Genomic DNA, 19,896 nt, shown 5'->3' with positions numbered 1-19,896 from the left:
ACGTGCCCACATGGTGGAACTCTACGCTCCACATGTTGGCCAGGCTCTATGAGCAGCGTAGAGCTATAGTGGAATACCAACTCCAACATGGGCGGCGCAGTGGGAGTCAGCCTCCTCAATTCTTTACAGAAGAGTGGGCCTGGTTGGCAGACATCTGCCAGGTCCTTGGAAACTTCGAGGAGTCTACCCAGATGGTGAGCGGCGATGCTGCAATCATTAGCGTCACCATTCCTCTGCTATGCCTCTTGAGAAGTTCCCTGCAAAGCATAAAGGCAGACGCTTTGCGCTCGGAAACAGAGTCGGGGGAAGACAGTATGTCGCTGGATAGTCAGAGCACCCTCCTGTCTATATCTCAGCGCGTTGAGGAGGAGCATGAGGAGGATGAGGAGGAGGGGGAAGAGACAGCTTGGCCCACTGCTGAGGGTACCCATGCTGCTTGCCTGTCATCCTTTCAGCGTGTATGGCCTGAGGAGGAGGAGGTGGAACCTGAAAGTGATCTTCCTAGTGAGGACAGCCATGTGTTGCGTACAGGTACTCTGGCACACATGGCGGAATTCATGTTAGAATGCCTTTCTCGTGACCCTCGCGTTACATGCATTCTGGCCACTACGGATTACTGGGTGTACACATTGCTCGACCCACGGTATAAGGAGAACTTTTCCACTCTGATGCCCGAAGAGGAAAGGGGTTCGAGAGTGATGCTATACCACAGGACCCTGGCGGACAAGTTGATGGTAAAATTCCCATCCGACAGCGCTAGTGGCAGAAGGCGCAGTTCCGAGGGCCAGGTAGCAGGGGAGGCGCGGAGATCAGGCAGCATGTACAGCACAGGCAGGGGAACACTCTCCAAGGCCTTTGAAAGCTTTCTGGCTCCCCAGCAAGACTGTGTCACTGCTCCCCAGTCAAGGCTGAGTCGGCGGGAGCACTGTAAAAGGATGATGAGGGAGTACGTAGCCGATCGCACGACCGTCCTCCGTGACGCCTCTGCCCCCTACAACTACTGGGTGTCGAAGCTGGACACATGGCCTGAACTCGCGTTGTATGCCCTGGAGGTGCTTGCTTGTCCTGCGGCTAGCGTCTTGTCAGAGAGGGTGTTTAGTGCGGCTGGGGGAATCATCACAGATAAGCGTACGCGCCTGTCAACCGACAGTGCCGACAGGCTTACACTCATCAAGATGAACAAAGGCTGGATTTCCCCAGACTTCTCTTCTCCACCAGCGGACAGCAGCGATACCTAAGCAATACGTAGGCTGCACCCGCAGATGGAAGCATCGTTCTCTATCACCATCAAAAACGGGGACATTTTTGCTTCATCAATCTGTGTATAATATTCCTCCTCCTCCTCCTGCTCCTCCTCCTGAAACCTCACGCAATCACGCCGAACGGGCAATTTTTCTTAGGCCCACAAGGCTCAGTCATATAATTTTTCTAAACAATTTTTATACGTTTCAATGCTCATTAAAGCGTTGAAACTTTCACCTCAACCAATTTTTATTTTAACTGGGCTGCCTCCAGGCCTAGTTACCAATTAAGCCACATTAACCAAAGCGATTAATGGGTTTCACCTGCCCTCTTGGTTGGCCATGGGCAATTTTTCTGAGGTACATTAGTACTGTTGGTACACCAATTTTTTGGGGCCCTCGCCTACAGTGTAATCCAATTAATTTTTTGCCCACCTGCATTACAGCTGACGTTACATCAGCTGTGCTGGGCACTGCAATGGGATATACAGTATTTATGTACCGCCGGTGGGTTCCAGGGAGCCACCCATGCTGTCGGTCCATACGGAGTTGTAACTACATGTGTCCACTTCTAAAGAACCCCAGTCTGACTGGGGCATGCAGTGTGGGCCGAAGCCCACCTGCAATAACATTACATGACCTCAGCTGTGATGGGCAATGCTATGGGATATATTTATGTGCCGCCGGTGGCTTCCTGGCACCCACCCATGCTGTCGGTCCACAGGGACTTCACAATAGGGAGTTGTACCTGCCTGTGTCTATGAATTAAAAAGCCCGGTCAGGTTGGGGCATGCAGTGTGGGCCGAAGCCCACCTGCATTTAATCTGACGTTAGCTCTGCTGTCCAGGGCACTGCAATGGGATACATTTATGTACAGCCGGTGGGTTCCAGGGAGCCACCCATGCTGTGGGTGCACACGGAATTCCCATTGTGGAGTTGGGGATTCCCAGTTGTACCTGCCTGTGACTATTTATAAAAAACCGCGGTTTGACTGGGGCATGCAGACACCTTGACAGAATGAATAGTGTGTGGCACATAGGTTCCCCATTGCTATGCCCACGTGTGCAGCTGCTGATGGCGGTGGCACAGGATTATATTTCTCATTGCTTCTGTACAGCATTGTGGGCTATCGCCCCGCCCCTTTTAAAGAGGGTCGCAGCCTAGCCGTGCCAACCCTCTGCAGTGTGTGCCTGCGGATCCTCCTCATGGCAGACGCACTTATAAATAGACATGAGGGTGGTGTGGCATGAGGGCAGCTGAAGGCTGCGCAGGGACAATTTGGTGTGCGCTGTGGACACTGGGTCGTGCGGGGGGGGGGGCAGCATGTAACCCAGGAGAAGTGGCAGCGGAGTGTCATGCAGGCAGTGATTGTGCTTTGTTGGAGGTAGTGTGGTGCTTAGCTAAGGTATGCATTGCTAATGAGGGCTTTTCAGAAGTAAAAGTTGTTGGGGGGGGGGGGGCCCACTCTTGCCGCTATTGTGGCTTAATAGTGGGACCTGTGAACTTGAGATGCAGCCCAACATGTAGCCCCTCGCCTGCCCTATCCGTTGCTGTGTCGTTCCCATCACTTTCTTGAATTGCCCAGATTTTCACAAATGGAAACCTTAGCGAGCATCGGCGAAATACAAAAATGCTCAGGTCGCCCATTGAGTTCAATGGGGTTCGTTATTCGAAACGAACCCTCGAGCATCGCGAAATTTTCGTCCCGAGTAACGAGCACCCGAGCATTTTGGTGCTCGCTCATCTCTATTTGTTAACTATTTTTGGCTAAATAAAAATTCCTTTAAAAAAAAAAATTTTTTTTAAATTGAACTGAAAAATACAACTCATCCTGCCCAAAACAAGTTCCAATAGTAAACAAAAAATAAAGTTATAATTTTTTGAAAGTGGTGAGGAAAAAAAAAAAGACTGTGTTCTCAAGGTGTAAAAAGATTTTTAAAAATTGGAAAAAACAGACAGAAACTGTTGTTAATTCTGTAATCAGTTTAGATAACTGCTCTACTACTCTCGGGTGCTTACTGAATGTCAAACAATCAGCTGAAAAAATGCAATGGTGTGGAAGCTTTCTCTAGAACTAGGAAACCGCACTTAAAGTACAAACCTTCTCCTGCTGCCATATGTAAAATAGAAGACCTGGCAGGACAGACACAAGCTGAGCATGGCTGATTTTACTAGACTCCACCACCCCAGCCATTCTCCAGACCAAATTACAAGTAACCAAAAGGAGACACCTGTCAACAGAGTCAGTGCCCGGTTCAGCCACATGTACACATACAAGTGAGCATACAGAGGTAGCAAACATTAACATGACATTTAATGCATTATAATAACTAGAATGTACTACACTGTTGCAAATCGCGTTACCACAATGCACCAGTCACGTTAATAAATGCTACATCTGTACTGGCCTTTAGGATTTTGTCCAAGTAAGGCTGCCTGTCCACAGGCGAGATGTCATAGCGACATCCACTGTGATAAATTGCCCACGGAGCTCGCACGACACGCTTTCCATAGGATAACTATGGAAAGTGCAGCCTGACATCCGTGAGCGTAGAATCATAGCGATTGTCCGCTCGCGTGATTAAAATCGCGACATGCCGCGATTCTCCGCTGGGAGCCTATCATTTAGATAGGCTCATCATGGAGATCTTTTAGTGCTTCTCCGCCTCCTTCCCTGGGGAAAATATCGCTAGCGATATTCCATCCCGGCCATGGACAAGCCGCCTTAGTGTATTTAGTATTTACTGTAAAGCATATTGGAAACAGTTTAATGTAGAGTTTCAATATCTTTCTTAATCAATGTATAATGCAATAAGGAACATATACACTTACAACTAGTGACATTGGATGTGCTGATGAGAAGGGTTCTATATTAGAAGAGGAAGAAGATGAAGATGATGAAGAGTTGGATGATGTTGAGGACACAGAGTTTCCTTCAGAAATTCGCTTCCGTTTTCGCTTGGGCGCTAGATTGTCCTTTTCTGCACAAGAAAATATATGGGAGAATGACCTTACATAAAACAAAGCGAACGGTGTTAAAGGTCACTAAGAGCTATGTAGTCGGAAAGAAGCTGTACATTGTGGTATAGAAGTAATGGAAATCAAAAGTAAAGTGTCCCATTAACATTTTATATTCCGTTAACTTAGGATGCTTGCAAAATCAATTTTGTCAACTATGGCTCCAGGCCTTGTGGAACTATCCACTTACTACTTCGTATGCCTACTATATCTAACCCCAACTTTTAAAATCTTAGTTATTTCAAAGCAAAGTTTAAAGTATTTCAAACTCTTCAAAGCATCAGATAATTAAGTTCAAAGAATGTCTGTGGTAAACGCTCCTAGAACATTACATTACACTTACGTAATTGTGATGGTGGCTCGATACATATCTCTGAAAATGGCCTGTGAAAAAATAGAAATGTGAAAAATTATTTTTCTATTACATGACAAAAACTTATGTCAATCCATCTACCTACCTACCAGACGTCATTCTGGAGGAAACATAACTGTGGCTGGTAGTGACTGGATGCAACAGTCATGAGATGTGAAGTCATCATGTAGAATAAACAAAGTGTCTCCGGCTTGGGTAAAAACTTTATCTCTATTAATATATAGTTAAAAACTTGGGGTGCACATTCCAGATACAAAAAACTGTTCCTACATAGTTCAAGCTATAACCAGCTGCTTCCTTGCTTACATGTGTAAGAGCTGGTTATAGTTTAAAATGTGTATGCTGAGTTTTTAATGTGGGCTACGCATCCCACGTTTTTAACCATATATTATATATATCCTCAAACATCTGAGATGATGAGCTGATGCATTTTCATATTTTCATTGCTGGTCATGATGTTCACTTGTAATACACATTTTATTCGCTTGGGAAATGCTTTTTTTATTTAATCTACCGTACTCAAGTTATTAAAGCTCAAGGAAAATAATCTAACAGAAATTAGTGTTTCTAATGTCAAAGCTATGAAAATAACTCCAGAATTGCACCTTATAAACAGATAATCTTAACAACGGTTAAGATTGATAATGGTAATCTTAACAAAATTTTCTCTAGTAACGTAAATCTGGATCCCACAATTAGATTGGGTAATTGAAGACATGTATAATATGACAGAACTGAGACTGCTTAACAACATGAAAAACATCACAGTAGTGTGTTTGTGTGATTTCATATGTGTAAACCAAGAATATCCTTTAATTTTTTATCCTTTTGATGATCTGGTGAGTAAGTTACTGACACAATCACTTTGAGTAGTAAATGCATCGCTCAGAAAAATAAGAGAACACTTAAGTATCACATCATAACCCCAAGTCACTTAGGCTGCCTGTCCACGGGTGCTTTTGCATTGCGTTGGAAAGAGCAGCCCGCCTGTCCACAAGCAGAGAATCATAGCGATTCTCCGCTCGCGGGTGGCAAATTGCAGCATGCTGTGAATTGCCGTGACCGAGGAGTTCCGCCGCAGGATTTCGCAACGCCCGTGGACAGGCAGCCTTAAACTTCAGAATATTAATCCGTCCAGTTGGAAAACATAAGTAATCATAAATCAATTTCACCTACTTTGGTGCAAGTGAAAGTGACAAGAGGAGCCCTGGAGAGGTAACAGTAAGACAACCCGCAGAAAGGGAACGGTCATGCAGGTGGTGGCCGCAGACAGTTACTCTTCTCATCCTTACTAACTTTTTCTTCTCTAGTCTTGAGTTTTGCTAGTGTCCTTGAAACTACTGGTAGCATTAGGTGGTAGCATCAGCTTGCACAGGTAGTCCTGCTCAAATACCTCAGATGAGGTATTTTTCCTACTCACCCGACTCTTGGTTCTTGCGTTGACCACCTGTAAAGCCTGCGTGCCATCCAAAAATTTCACTCTTTTCAAAATCTTGTGTGTGCACTTTCCTATACAAGTCTATGGGGAAGCGCACGCAGTGACTCCGTAAAGAGTTAGATTTTCATCTGGTGTGCAGACTTTACAGGCCGGCACCGCGGAAAACAGGAAGCTGGTGAGTTATAAAAAGTACCTCACCTGGCTCCCCATCACCTGCCCTAACAGCAATATAAGTTACTTTATGATGCTTTAGACAGGTTCCCTTTAAATGTTTTCTTAAGTAGTGTATAGTCAAGCTGTGACTATTGACTGAAAATGTATCAGACCAGGTTTAACAAGGCCACCTGAAGAAGCTGGTTCTATTTACTCTAGTCCAAGGTACTTACTGTAGTTGGTTTATGATCACCATATGAATCTGCTCCCGTGCTTTCATTATTTTTTCCAACCGTGTTATGTCATAAGTGTTTGGGTTCCTGAATGGGATGTCATTTGGCAGGCCAGTGACTTCTATAGAATCAGGATTATCCCTGATTAACTTGTAAGGTACCAGAACTGGACGGCCCAACCCTAGGGCCTCACCTGCAATAAGCCATCATAAATAGTAGAAAAGAACATATTATATAAATTCTAAGACATAAAACTAACAGTAAAGAGATACATTCCAGACATATGGTAGTAATATAAGAGACTAACCATATTTTTCATTAAAGAGCTCTTTTACTTGTTCCCGTAGAATTACTTTTTCTCCCAGTCTGTTGGCATCTTCATCATCTGAAGGAATAATATAATTCAGAGTGAGTTGACTAACATGGTTATCGGTGTACTGGAGAACAGGGGGATGTTGGCATGCTGGACAGGGGACAGAATACAAGAACATTTAAAAGTGGTGGGCAAAGTGGCAGATAACGTCACAGAGGTCATATGATCAGGTCACATGACCGCAAAGGGCATTTAACTCATCACATGATAGCAAGAAACAAATCATATATGAATCAAGGAGCGTCTTAACAGGAAGGCCGGATGAGCAAGTAACAACAGTGCAGCACAATGATATTACCTTTGCATGGTAACAGCAAAGAGCAAATCAAGACCAACAATGTATAAAAGAACCCAAAGCCAAAAAAATGTCAATTGGGTGAAACACGAGTAAAGTACAAAAGCTCAAGGGAACAAAACATATAAATTTATGATGTTTTGTTCCCTTGAGCTTTTGTACTTTACTCGTGTTTATGATATTTATATGTATTTAAAACTAAAAACAGTGATCCATATAATTAAAACTGAAGACAAAGATCCATGTACCGTAGTTGAAATTACTATCATTTAAAAGAAGGCACAGAGTGGGCTGAAACTAATTCATAAAAGAGATAGATAAAGAGACAAGGTGACAAATGAATTCAATTAAAAGCAGGATAATAAAAATAGACTAATAATCTCTCTTGAAAGAGAATAAAAATTTATTAATTAAGCCATGCAAAAAAAATAATCAAAAATCAATTAATCTAAAAATTCATGCGGAGTAAATAAAAATAGATACGTATAGAAAATGCACAAAGGAAGGGTCCGATTCCAAATCTATAAGGTTAATACCGGTAGTATTAAAATATAGAGAAGAAATAACATATACGTATATACACATGTGCATGCATGCACATACGTGCATAAAAAATGTTGCTAATAAACATATAGAAAGCATAAAGACAATTGTAAAACAAATATAACATAAAGCTAGACCATTAGAAGTAGGTACCTAGGTAGCGAACGAATGCAACTAAGAATGAAAAGTGAACACAACAACAAAAAAAACGCCAGACAAATAAATAGTCAGTGACGATACATTTATCCAGACCATTAGGGACTAAAGTACAAAATTTGAAGATCTAGTATGCTTCCTGTTGTCTCTGTTGCTTCCTGCACACGGGCGGGTTGTACCCCACATGCGGGATTCCCGCATCAGAGTTTGGCCTGGTGCCTGGCCGGTGATCCCTGTGTACCTGTCCAGTGTCTTCCTCATCGAGCATGCACAGTAGGTGCCTCCGCTAGGTGATGACGCGGATCCCGCGATACTTCCACAGTGCTCACTGCGGAAGTGCCGCCGGACGGACAGCTTCATTTGACTTCAATGAAAGGCGTCTGTGCGTAGCTCACAAGGAAATAGAGGGCCTAGGTTGGCTACGTAATCGGCTAGGGGATAAAAGGGGACCGCGGGGATGAAGGAATCCTCTCCCACAGCTGTCACAGCTGTGGCAGAAGTCCGCGGCATTCTATTCTATTGCTTTCAATGGGATCGGCCGAAATCAATGGTTTCAGCCAAGCCCCGCAGAATGATTATCGTGGAAGGGCTTGAAATATAAGCCCTTCCCCGATAATCATCAATAAGTGTAAAAAAAAATGTAAAAAATCATACTCCCCTCTCCTGCGCTCAGCTGCGTCCTCCTGCTGGCTCCCCGACACTGCTATGAAGCTTTTTCAGCAGTCGGGGATTTAAAAATCCCCGCCTCCTGAAAGGGCTGTGCAGATTGGCTGAGGGCTCAGCCAATAGCAGCTACTGCTTAGCTATTGGCTTAGCGCTCAGCCAATCACACATAGCATTTAGCTATTCCTTCATGAGCCAGCAGGAGGACGCGGCTGAGCGCAGGAGAGGTGAGTATGTTTTTTTTAATTTTTTTCCCCACACTTTTGGCAGATTATCGGGGAAGGGCTTATATTTCAAGCCCTTCCCCGATAATCATTCCGCATGGCTTGCAGAAAGCAGTGCTGATGCAAAAGAAAGCAATGGAATAGAATGCCGGGGACTTCTGCCACAGCTGTCACAGCTGTCACAGCTGTTACAGCTGTGGCAGAAGTCCCCGGCATTCTCCATCTCTTTTCAATGGGGCTAGCGCTGCTGCCGCTGGCCCCATTGGAAAGACTGGCGATATGTCGGCGTGATGCCGATTTTTTTCTCGCACTGCGATGCGAGATTTTAACTTTAGAATCGCAGTGGAGAAAAATATCGCCAGTGGGTAGGAGCCCTTAAGCCAGAGGTCGCTGAGAAAAACAGGCCAATGTTTGCATAGTATAGTCTTAATTCTCCTATGTCCGGAATTGAATGTTGTAATAATATTGTAGGTGTTAACTGGACGTGGTGCTTTCTGTAGGCAATCCGCTTGAATAAGGCAACTGATTCTCTTCTCTTCCGTTTTTTATTAGGTGTTTCAGATAATGTCTTTGCTTAAAACAATTCTCAAGAATATTAGTCTGCTGTTGAAAAACCTTATTATCAAGACAGTATCTCCTCACTCGCTTAAGATGCCCAAATTCAATATTCAGCAGCTGGGGAAAATAATTGACACTATCTAAGTCCAGATAACCATTTACATCAACTAATTTAAAGTGGGTTCTGGTAGTTATAGAATCTTCCGGTTTCAAATAAAGATAAAAGGTCTTAAAGAAGAAATTGCGTGAGAAGGTAAGGTCAAGGCTGATGGAGTTTAAACAGGAAATAAAATTACTGAATTTTCCGCTTTATAAGACGCACCTGATGATGAGACGCACCTAGGTTTTTGAGGAGGAAAATAGGAAAAAAGTATTTTGAATTCCCCCAGACCAGGCAGTGAGGGAGGTATTACAGGAGGAATAAAGAGCAGTAGTACCGCCTCAGAATGCAGTATATACCACTAGGTCAACCTGCCATTCAGGATCCAGGGATAGCTGAGTGTAAATGTAATGCTGATCTTATTACTTAGCACCCAGCTGTCCAGGAGCCCTGAATGCCATATTTGACTAGTTATAGCAATGTATGTGGTATAAATGCTTGCATAACTCTGCAGTTGGCGTTCAGGATCCTGGAAGAGTTGAGTGACAATGTAATGATACTTCCATTAGTTGTCACCCAACTTTTCAGGAACCCTGCATAGCACGTCTCATTATGGTCAGGTATTGGGAATATATTTCAGCACAACTAAGCATCAATTAGCTGTACCTATGGACGGCTCTTCTCCCCTCCTATGGAGCCATCAGCTTTGTGATAAGGAGAGGAGGAGAGCAACCTGTACAAACAGCTGAATGGTGGGGCGGGGGATCGGCAGCAGTTCGTATGGACGGCTCTCCTCCGCTGCTATAGAGAAGACATGTGATCTTTATCACACAGCTGCTGGCCAGGACCTCATTCATAGCAGGGGGCGAGAGCCGCCCGTACAAAGAGCTGATTAGTGAGCACTGGAGGGAACTGCTGGTTGCTGCTCCCCTACCTCCACCAGTCAGCTGTTCTTCTCCCCTGCTGTGGATGAGGTCCCGTCCAGCAGCTGTGTGATAAGGACGTGCGATCCTTTTCACACAGCTGCCGGCCAGGTCCAAATTTCAGCACGTTCGCTTTATAGGACTTCCCCACTTTGGGTGGAAAAATAGTGCTTCTCATTAAGGAAAAAATACGGTAATAGCCATCTGTTCATCACTTTTCTTAAATAGATCGCCAATATATCTGTGATATTATGTATCTTAGCACTAATAGCTTTTTTAAGAATTATGTTTTATATCTTCAAAAAAGCCCATAAATAAGCCCGCGAACCTAATGCCCATTGCACAACCCCCTGACTTGCCACAATACAGTGCCCTCAAATTCAAAAAGTTATTTTGTAATATAAAAGAAGCAGCCTTCAATATAAATTCCTTCTGTGATGGGGGCATAGCAGCATCTTGTGAGAGAAAATAATTCACTGCTTTTAAGCCTTCTACATAGGGAATATTGGAGTACAATGCCATCACATCAGCTCTAAGAAAAGCAATTTGAGACCCCTTCAGTTCCAAACCCATAAGGTCATTAATTAGTTGAATCTCTTAACTAGGATAGTCTCAATTTTGCAGAAAAGAGCCATAAATGGACTTATAAAGTTGTTAGTAGATTATCTGTTAAAAGTTTATAGAAGAGATGATCAGATAAAATATTATGTGCTTCCTTAAGATAGTCTGTTTTATCTTATATTACAACACTTCCCCCCTATGTCAACTGGGCAAATCACAATATTCAGATTAGAAACCAGGGATTTAGTAGCTGCTCATTCACCCAAGGATAAATTATGTTTAATGTTAATTTCGCACCTTACCATCTTTTAGCATTAAACATAATTTATCTTTGGGTGATTGTGATTCGCCCAGCTGACATAGGGGGGAAGGGGTGGTGGTGTTGTAATACAAGATAAGGCAGACTATCTTAAGAAAGCACATAAAATTTTATCTGATCATCTCTTTTCTGAATGTGTAACACATAACCCACTAACAAATCATAAGTCAGTTTCAGGCTCTTTTTTCATTTCCTCTTTCCAACATGGCATTCTGAGTAAGAATTAAAAGGATTTTCTCACAGTTAAAGAACCTTCCTTCCCCTCATTTTACCACCTTCTGAAAATACATAAATATTTGAATAGCCCACCCGGGCAACTGATTGTGTCAAGCATCAGCTCTCTCACCAACAACCTGAGTCATTTCATAGACTTCCACCTGTAAAAATGGGTGACACAATTACTATACTCCTCAAAAGATTCCTCCCAACCAATCAATGACCTTATGTGGAAATGGAGGGGTCTCAAATTGCCTTTCTTACAGCTGATGTGGCTGCACAATTTTGTTATGGCCCTTTTATACGGCCCAACAGTCGTTGAAACAACTGTACCAGCGCTGACGTCACCGCTAAGGTCGTTAGTGCTCGTACTGAGCATTTGCACCAAAAGACTTATCGTTGGATCATGGGCTTCTTGTGAAGTGCTGACAGGGTGCATTTACATGTAACGAGAAGCCTGCAATCTAGGAATAGTTTTTTTACTAACTCAAAGTCAGTGATAACAAGTAAATGAATAGTGAGCAATTTATTTTTTTTTTGCATTTACACTGCACAATTATTGCTCAAATTCATTAGTTTTATAATCGTTATGTGTAATCGGCTATTCCAACATTCAATTCTGGACATAGGATAATTAAGACTATACTATGCAAACATTGGCCTATTTTACACAGTGACACCTGGCTTGTCAGAGAGCTTCCTAGGTTACCAAAGGTCACATGTCCTAGATCTACTACTTTAGGTCCAGAGTTTTGAAATAATTCGCTCCATATAGTGTGTTAGAACATTTTATGTTAACTAATTACACAAAATTTCAAGTCCTTGTTATCACCCTCATTGTATAGAGCCCACAATACATTTTTGCATAAAAGACAATGGGAAGCATACCATATCTTCAAACTTTGTACCATAGTCCCTAAGGTTGCCTGTCCATGGGCATTGAAGTATCCCACGGCGGATCTCTGCCGTGGGAGCCGCCAGACGGGAGCAGGAGCCGGCAGACGGATCTCCACGGTCAGCCTATCTAACAGATAGGCTGACCGCGGAGAATCGCAGCAATTCGCAGCATGTTGCGAATTGCCGGCCGCGAGCGGAGAATCGCAATGATTCTCCGCTCGTGGACGGGGGGGGGGGGGGGAGCTGCGCTTTCCACAGCAATGCTATGAAAAGCATGCATTGCGTTCCCCACGGCCGGATTATCACCGCGGGGAACGCAATGCAAAAATGCCCGTGGACAGGCAGCCTAATAGTCTGAATGAATGCATGGAAACTGGCTATTGATTTGTCTGTTTTTTCTTTTTTTCCCTCTCTCCATTCTCTGTTGCATTCCTTCAGTACCTAGATACCTTCTTCTAATGCTCTAGCTTTATTTTAGATTTGTTTTACAATTGTCTTTGTGCTCTGTACTTGTTTTTAGCAACATTTTTTATGTACGTATGTGCATGCGTGCACATGTGTATGCGTATATACATATATGTAAAGATTAGAGATGAGGGAGCATACTCGTTAAGTGCAGATACCCTCCGCCGGCACCCGAATCTGATTTGCAGGCAGGTACTCGAAAAAGACGATACTCGCCCGAGTATCTGCCCTTAATCAGTATGCTCGCTCATCTCTAGTTAAGATATTTAATACCATTAGCCTTATAGGCCTGGAATTGGACCCTTCCTTTGTTTATTTTCTGTACATACCTATTTTTAGTTACCCCACATGAATTTTAGATTAATTGATTGCATAATAATGTTTTTTACTTCGCATGCATTAATTAATTTTTATTTTGACATTTTCTCAAAGGTTTCCTTAGAGATTACTAGCCTATGTTTTTATCCTGTTTTTAATTAACTTTGTTTGTCCTATAGTCTCTTTATCTATCTTTTTTATTATTTTTTCAGCTCACTGTTCTTGCCTTATTTTAATTGATAGCAATTTTAACTACATGGATCTTTGCTTTTAGTTTATAGTTTACCTCATACATTTATATGTTTTGGTCCCTTGGGCTTATGTACTTTACTCACGTTTCACCTGACTGACATTTTTTTGCTTTGGGTGCTTTTATACATTTTTGGTCTTATTTTGCTCCTTGCCACTATCATGCACCGGTAATGTCACTATGTGCTGCACTGTTGTTACATGCTTGTCTGGCCCTCCTGTTGAGACTCTCCTTGCTTCATATAGGATTTAACCCTTTGCAATCCAATTTCGATTCAGGGTTTCCTAGGGGGCTTTCTCTTTCTGCCATTATACAATGTCGCCATCTGCCAATACTGCGGTAGGGGACATGCTGGAGAGGCCCCCGACAACAGAGCGGTCAGTAATCTAAAATAAGAATACCCTGCCGGACGTCTTCCGACATCGGAGCTATACAGCCTTCAATCAGAATGTCTTTAGACGTCAGACAGTGGATTGGAAAGGGTTAATTGTCTCCTGCTATCATGTGATGAGTTACATGTCCCTTGCAGTCATGTAACCTGATCACATCCCCTCTGTGACTTCACCTGCCACTTTGCCTGCAGATTTTAAATGTTCTTATTTTCTTTGCTTAACATGGGGGCATACTAAAAATTGGCATGTGGGTAAAAGGGGCTTGTAAAAAGCTATTCATTCAAATAAAAAATCTTTTATGTATTTGCAGTAGAATCCGCAGCAGAAATCTGAGGCTGATCTTGGGCCTCCCTCACATAGGCGTTTGCAGAAAAACAGAGTTTTTCAACGCTGCATTTACTGTGGTTTCAGCAGCGCTGGGATGCTTTCTGACAGCGTTTTGGCTGAAAACACAGCCAAGGAAGCTGAAAAAAAAGCAATAATCACCTAGCAGGCGCCACCCAGGTCCCTCCCACTGCTCTCTGGTGCTCTGGGCAGGCTTCTGGGCACTTGTCAGTGCCAAAACAGCATCTTTTGCTGGTAACGGGGTTTGAAGACCCCGCCTCCAGCAAGAGATTGCTGTAATTGGCTGAACCATGGGCTCAGCCAATCAGAGCCAGGGCTGGATGCACCAATCACAGCCATTCATTGAATGGCTGTGATTGCTTCATCAAGCGCTGGCTCTGATTGCCTGAGCCAGTGTTCGAGGAACCAATCAGAGCACTCTCTTGCTGGAGGCAGGGTCTTCAAACCCTGTTACCAGCAAAAGTTGGCACTGACAAGTGCCTGGAAGCCTGCCCAGAGCTCCAGAGAGCAGTGGGAGGGACCCGGACAGCGCCTGATTGAATATAGATTTGGGCAGAGATTTGAAACTATGATATAATAGTACATTGATACTTCCTATTTCCATAAACTGTTGACATTGAAAGCAATAATTTCCTAAATAATAAATTAGCATTCTATATCAACAGTAATTTGTTAAATGCCATTATTTTAACTACAGCATAATTCGAAACAAAAATTAGCATCTTACCAGGTCTCGGAATGAGTCCCTGAAATGGCCTGCAGCATAAATAAAAAATATTATTTTAAAGGTTTTTGTGGTGTAAGGTTTTTATTCACACATTGTTATGTATACTTCATAATTTAACAAATATAAAAAACAAGCATATATGTAAAGCAGTAATATCTGCCTCACTGTGTTGTAGGGATTGTAAAAATCTGAATATGAAAATAAAGAACGCGGTTTCTGCCCATATAAGATCTAGCAAAGCTTTAAAGAGATTGTCCAAGATTAGAAAAACATCTCTGCTTTATTTCAAAAACAGCACCACACCTCTCCACAGGTTGTGTGTGGTATTGCAGTCTAGTTCCATTCACTTTAAAACCAGGCAACGCCATAGACAGTTGTGGTGCTTGTTTTGGAAGAAAGCAGCCATGATTTTCTAATTCTGGACAACTCCTATAACAATATATTCATGTACACACCTTGTAACCGTGAACCTGATTTTATCTGCCACTGCCAATATCCTTTCTAGATTTTGTGATCCAAAGGTACAGGGTTTTCGAAAAGGAATCCCTGGAGGCAGGCCTTCTATTATGACTGAGCCAGGGTTACTCTTGATACGTTTGTAGGGTACTTGAACTGGGTACTTGATTCCAAGGGCTTCACCTAGAACAAATCATACAATTTTACTATAGAAATGTGCAAATTCTATAACAAATATATATTTTTTTTTTTTATTTTTTTTTTTTTATTTATTTATTTTTTAGGCAGATATAGTCCTTTCCAACCCTATTTATTTTTCATTCTGGTCAACAGCAGGCCCCAATCTAAAGGCAGGATCCATGGAAGGAATCTAAGATCTGCAGCCAAAAATATAAACATTCACTAACAGGGAGACTACTTTATATATTATTCTTAATCTTTTTGTACATCTGTGTACAGTACAGTGTGTGTGTACTTACATTTACTTACCATATTTTTTATTAAACAGGTCTTGCACTTGCTCACGTAAAGTATTGGCAATATCTATTCTGGAAAGCCTTGCATCATAATTTTCTAGAATGACAAATACATTCAAAGTCATTTTTGGTCACATGTCCCTGTGACGTGCCGTCATCACTAAAATCAGGAAGAAGGGTGCAGAAGGGAACAGGAGCCACAGGGAATCAGGTGGGATATGACTTTTTTGTTTTTATACAGCACTGAGAAAATAGCTATTTAATTTCTGCTTCCCATAACTACCCTTTTAACCATTTCCAATCCACTGTCTGACATCTAAAGACATTCTGATTGAAGGCTGTACAGCTCCGATTTTGGAAGACGTCCGTCAGGGTATTTTTACTGTATATTACTGGCCGCTCTATTGTCGGGAGCCTCTCCAGCATGTCCCATACCGCAGTACTGGCTCTAGCCAGCAGATGGCAACATTGTATAATGGCAGAAAGAGAAAGCCCCCTAGGAAACCCTGAATCCAAAATTGGATTGCAAAGGGTTAAAATGCAAAAATGTAACCTGGTAACCAAAGCAGTTCACCTTTTATGTGTCTTTCTTCACTTACAGCTTCCAGGTTCAGGACTTTATCTGCTGCAGATTTTAAATATTAAGATTGTTCCAGTCTTCATTAACGAGAACAAGTCATGGGATAAAGTCAGCAGAGCTCAATCAAATCTGATGTCTACCATTGACGGTAAACAGTGGGGACCGTCCACTTGACAAATTCAATGTCGGGGGCCACACATAAGAAGAACTTGTCCAAGAGCACAGATGAGAGTATGAGAAAAAAAAACGGGGAAAGTGTCGGTGGGGCCATGTCTGCAGCACTATGTAGGCAGCCCCGCTAACTTTGCCCCATGACAGGTCCTCGTTAAGAAGCTCACCAGTATGAATATACTTCCTATATTTGAGCAGTGTGAGTACAAGATGCGTGTGTATGGAAAGGAAGAAATCATGCCCGCAAACAGTCTTTTCACCTGACTGCAAGGCGATGAGAAACTCTTTGATAATTCTTAGCAGCAGTAATCATGGAATCAGGAGGCCTCAGCTGAAGAACTGAGAATATGCAGTTTTTGTGGTTTCCTATATGTTCATGAATACAAGTAGCACTTACCTTGAAAACCAGGTCTCTTGGAGGATTCATCCAATATGGGGTCATGACACTCTTTCTCACTGACTCCTGAAAATGTTCACCAGATATCAATTTTATCTACAAATTTGCAAGCTGTATAGCACATGGCAGAGCCAGGCCCATCAGTATGCCACAAGCATACACTCTGACTAAATATATATTTAATATGGTTATTTTTTCTACATAACTGGATGATGCAAAATGGGAAGTAATAAGATTACACATTCTCCCTTAGGAGAATTAAGTTTGCAGAAGTTATAAATACTTTACTTGTACAGAAAAGCAGATCTATTCGTAAGAAAATATTTGCTAAAAGTATAAATTATATGTAATAAGACATACCAACAGGACCAGTTGTGTCATCCATACTCTCCTTAAGTCCTTCAGAAATCAATTCTGGCCTACAAAACAAAATGCGCATGTTTACTAGTTTTACTTTAACATGTACATTGTTAAATAATTAAGGTAACCAACTAGTGATATGATACTTTTCCATAGGCCGATAGTCGCCCAAGTGATCAGTCAAAAAAAGCCATTACGAGTAACTGTCACTATGTGTAAACAGGGGATCTGACAGGGCAATTGGGCAAGAATCGCTCACTTCTTAGAGTCACCTAAAAACCAAGCAACTATATGCTCGGGTAAAAAGGCAGTTGTTCATCTATGTACAACTGTCTATTTCTCTGAATTGAGGTGGGCACCTGGTAGAGATCTCCAGCATGCTCCAACTCCACGTCCCTGTGTGTCCGCTCTCCCGTGCTGTCACACGAGAGCTAGTAGTGCTGTCTTGCTCACAGAGCAGCCAGCAGGGGGGTGGGACAGTGCAGGAGATTTCTCTCTTCTCACTCCGCCGTCCCCCTCCATTGAGATAACACAGTGGCCGTTCACTACTGAACGGCCACTATTTACACTGAACGCTGAGCGATAAGCTCATCGCTGATCTTATATGCTGCATAAACGATACGATGAGTTCACCGCTAGCAGCACGAGAGCGCGGACACACAGGGACTAGTGTCGGGCATCGTTTGTCCGACAGTCGTCCCGTGTAAATGGACCCTTAGCCAGAGCAAAAACTGCAGCAAAGAGTGTCTTCTTCTCTGGAGGACCCAGTGTGCTTATGTATTTTTGACCACTGTGAGGAAAATGTGTGAACACCACAGCTTTAGTTGATTGTGGGGTCTTTAGCTACCAGGCCTGCAGAGATCTACATTTGTAAATGGGGTTGTCTTGGTGAGACAACACCTTCAAAGGATTACCTCAGATCTGTTGCATATGAATCACAAGTTTGTTCCTCTGACTATTGTGGTGATTGATAATATAATATGATATTACACTAACAATAGTGAAAAATGTTTACATGAATCCTAAACATGGAGTGGTAGAAATAGAAAAATGGAATAAAACCTGTTCAAACACTTTGATAGATGGCATTGTGTTTAGAAATAGTTCCACTATGAGATATAATAAATGTAGTTAGGACTTATAAATCAAGACAGGTTCAATCTCACCATTACCTTTTCACTACAAACTGAATGGCACTGCTGTTCTCTAGTATTTTTCTGAGCTTTGCAATTCCAAAACAGTTGGGCCTCCGAAATGAGACCCCATCCGGTAGGCCCACAACGTACAGATCTTCTGGGTACATCAAGAATTTAGAATATGGCACCTTAACTGGGTGTGACGCACCAATTGCTTTTGCTATTCAAAAAAATAAATAAAAGTTACAAAGTGTTAAATTGCATGTGTATGCAGGAAAAAAAAATAATAAAATATATATATATATATATATATATATATATATATATATATATATATATATATATATATATATATATATATATATATGCAGGGTGTGTCAGTTAATGTTTTGAATAGTGGAAGTCTATTATTCCATCCAGGTTTTCACGTGGATCCCTTTTTCCAGACGGAAACCTTTGATGGAACCCGGAAGTGAATAGGCCCATATGTTTGCAGTTCCTCATTCTGCTTAATTAAGCCACGTCCCCTGGTAGCCCCGCCTCTTGGACCTGTCTTGGCTCCGCCTCTGTTCATAAGATGGTTGAATATGGAAGAGCATGTGACCATAAATGTCACATGCTCCTGGATATTCAGCCATCTTACAGAGGAGCAGTCAAGACCAGGCTGCGAGATGGTGTAGTTTAAGTAATAAAGCAGATGGTGGTACTGCAGAAATAAAGAGTGCATTAGTAAGTTACTAATGAACTGATTTCAGAAGTAATTCCCATTATTAGTTGTAAAGTTTTAGCCGCCTTAAGCAAAGGATAAAACCATGCAGGAGGGAACTAACAAGTAGCTCTAGGGATTGTAAACACTCAGTAATCCACAAAGCTTTTCCAAAGGTGTAGGCATAGTTTCTTGCAAACTTGCCAATAGTAGATATTAGAAATGACATTACTTACCATATTTTTTATTAAATATATTTTCGACTCGTTTTCTTAGTTGTCGGATGATATCTCCGATACCTTCTTGATGCAAGATAGAAAAAAAATTAAGGTCACAATTCTGTTCATTACTTCATTTTGTTTGCTTAATGTGTAGCACGCAAGATGGTTCCTTAGAGAAACGTATCTATAAGTAGCATGCATTTACACAGACTGAACAAGACTATCAAGCAAGTACAGTATTATTATTTATTTGTAAGTGGAGTCATTCCATGTCAAGTGGTCTAAAACAAGAAAAAGTCCCCACGTTCATATCTCAGATTTTGTTCAAAATTTGTGTATTAGACGCCCATGGTATCAAAAGAAGTTTCCCAAAGTTTCAGGTTTCTACAACTCATGGTCCCTCAGTTAGACCCCCCTGTTAGGGGGGTGTCTGTAAGTCTGCGCACAACAATGAATAAAATGGCATTTTTTAGCTATTAATAAATTTGGAACTATGCGATCATGGAAGCTAAAAACTGGAGATCCTGTACATCTTTTTATGCAAAGTTTAATGGTACCATTGTGACCTTTTCTGGTTCCAAAGCTAGCTTGAAAACTGGGCTGCCCCGGCGG

General features: G+C 42.1%; 1 protein-coding gene across 3 annotated transcripts in view; it reads right to left on the bottom strand.

Annotated features, from left to right (window-relative positions):
- The window catches only part of GTF2IRD1 (GTF2I repeat domain containing 1), a 108,759-nt gene that overhangs the window by 8,323 nt on the left and 80,540 nt on the right, over positions 1–19,896 (bottom strand). For 2 of the 3 annotated variants that reach the window (XM_066576818.1, XM_066576832.1), the window contains exons 16-26: positions 19,300–19,365; positions 18,394–18,577; positions 17,222–17,280; positions 16,862–16,927; positions 15,727–15,810; positions 15,237–15,420; positions 14,782–14,810; positions 6,764–6,841; positions 6,457–6,649; positions 4,603–4,643; positions 4,074–4,222 (exon numbers count right to left, since the gene is read on the bottom strand). In XM_066576818.1, coding sequence (XP_066432915.1) covers positions 4,074–4,222; positions 4,603–4,643; positions 6,457–6,649; positions 6,764–6,841; positions 14,782–14,810; positions 15,237–15,420; positions 15,727–15,810; positions 16,862–16,927; positions 17,222–17,280; positions 18,394–18,577; positions 19,300–19,365 — 1,133 coding nt within the window. The remainder of the gene's footprint in view (positions 1–4,073; positions 4,223–4,602; positions 4,644–6,456; positions 6,650–6,763; positions 6,842–14,781; positions 14,811–15,236; positions 15,421–15,726; positions 15,811–16,861; positions 16,928–17,221; positions 17,281–18,393; positions 18,578–19,299; positions 19,366–19,896) is intronic. The other variant, XM_066576826.1, reaches the window with a different exon arrangement.

The sequence above is a fragment of the Eleutherodactylus coqui genome, chromosome 1 (assembly GCF_035609145.1).
Source record: "Eleutherodactylus coqui strain aEleCoq1 chromosome 1, aEleCoq1.hap1, whole genome shotgun sequence".
Classification (NCBI taxonomy): domain Eukaryota; kingdom Metazoa; phylum Chordata; class Amphibia; order Anura; family Eleutherodactylidae; genus Eleutherodactylus; species Eleutherodactylus coqui.
The sequence above is the reverse complement of the archived record's forward strand: the minus strand, read 5'-3'. Positions and strand labels throughout refer to the sequence as shown.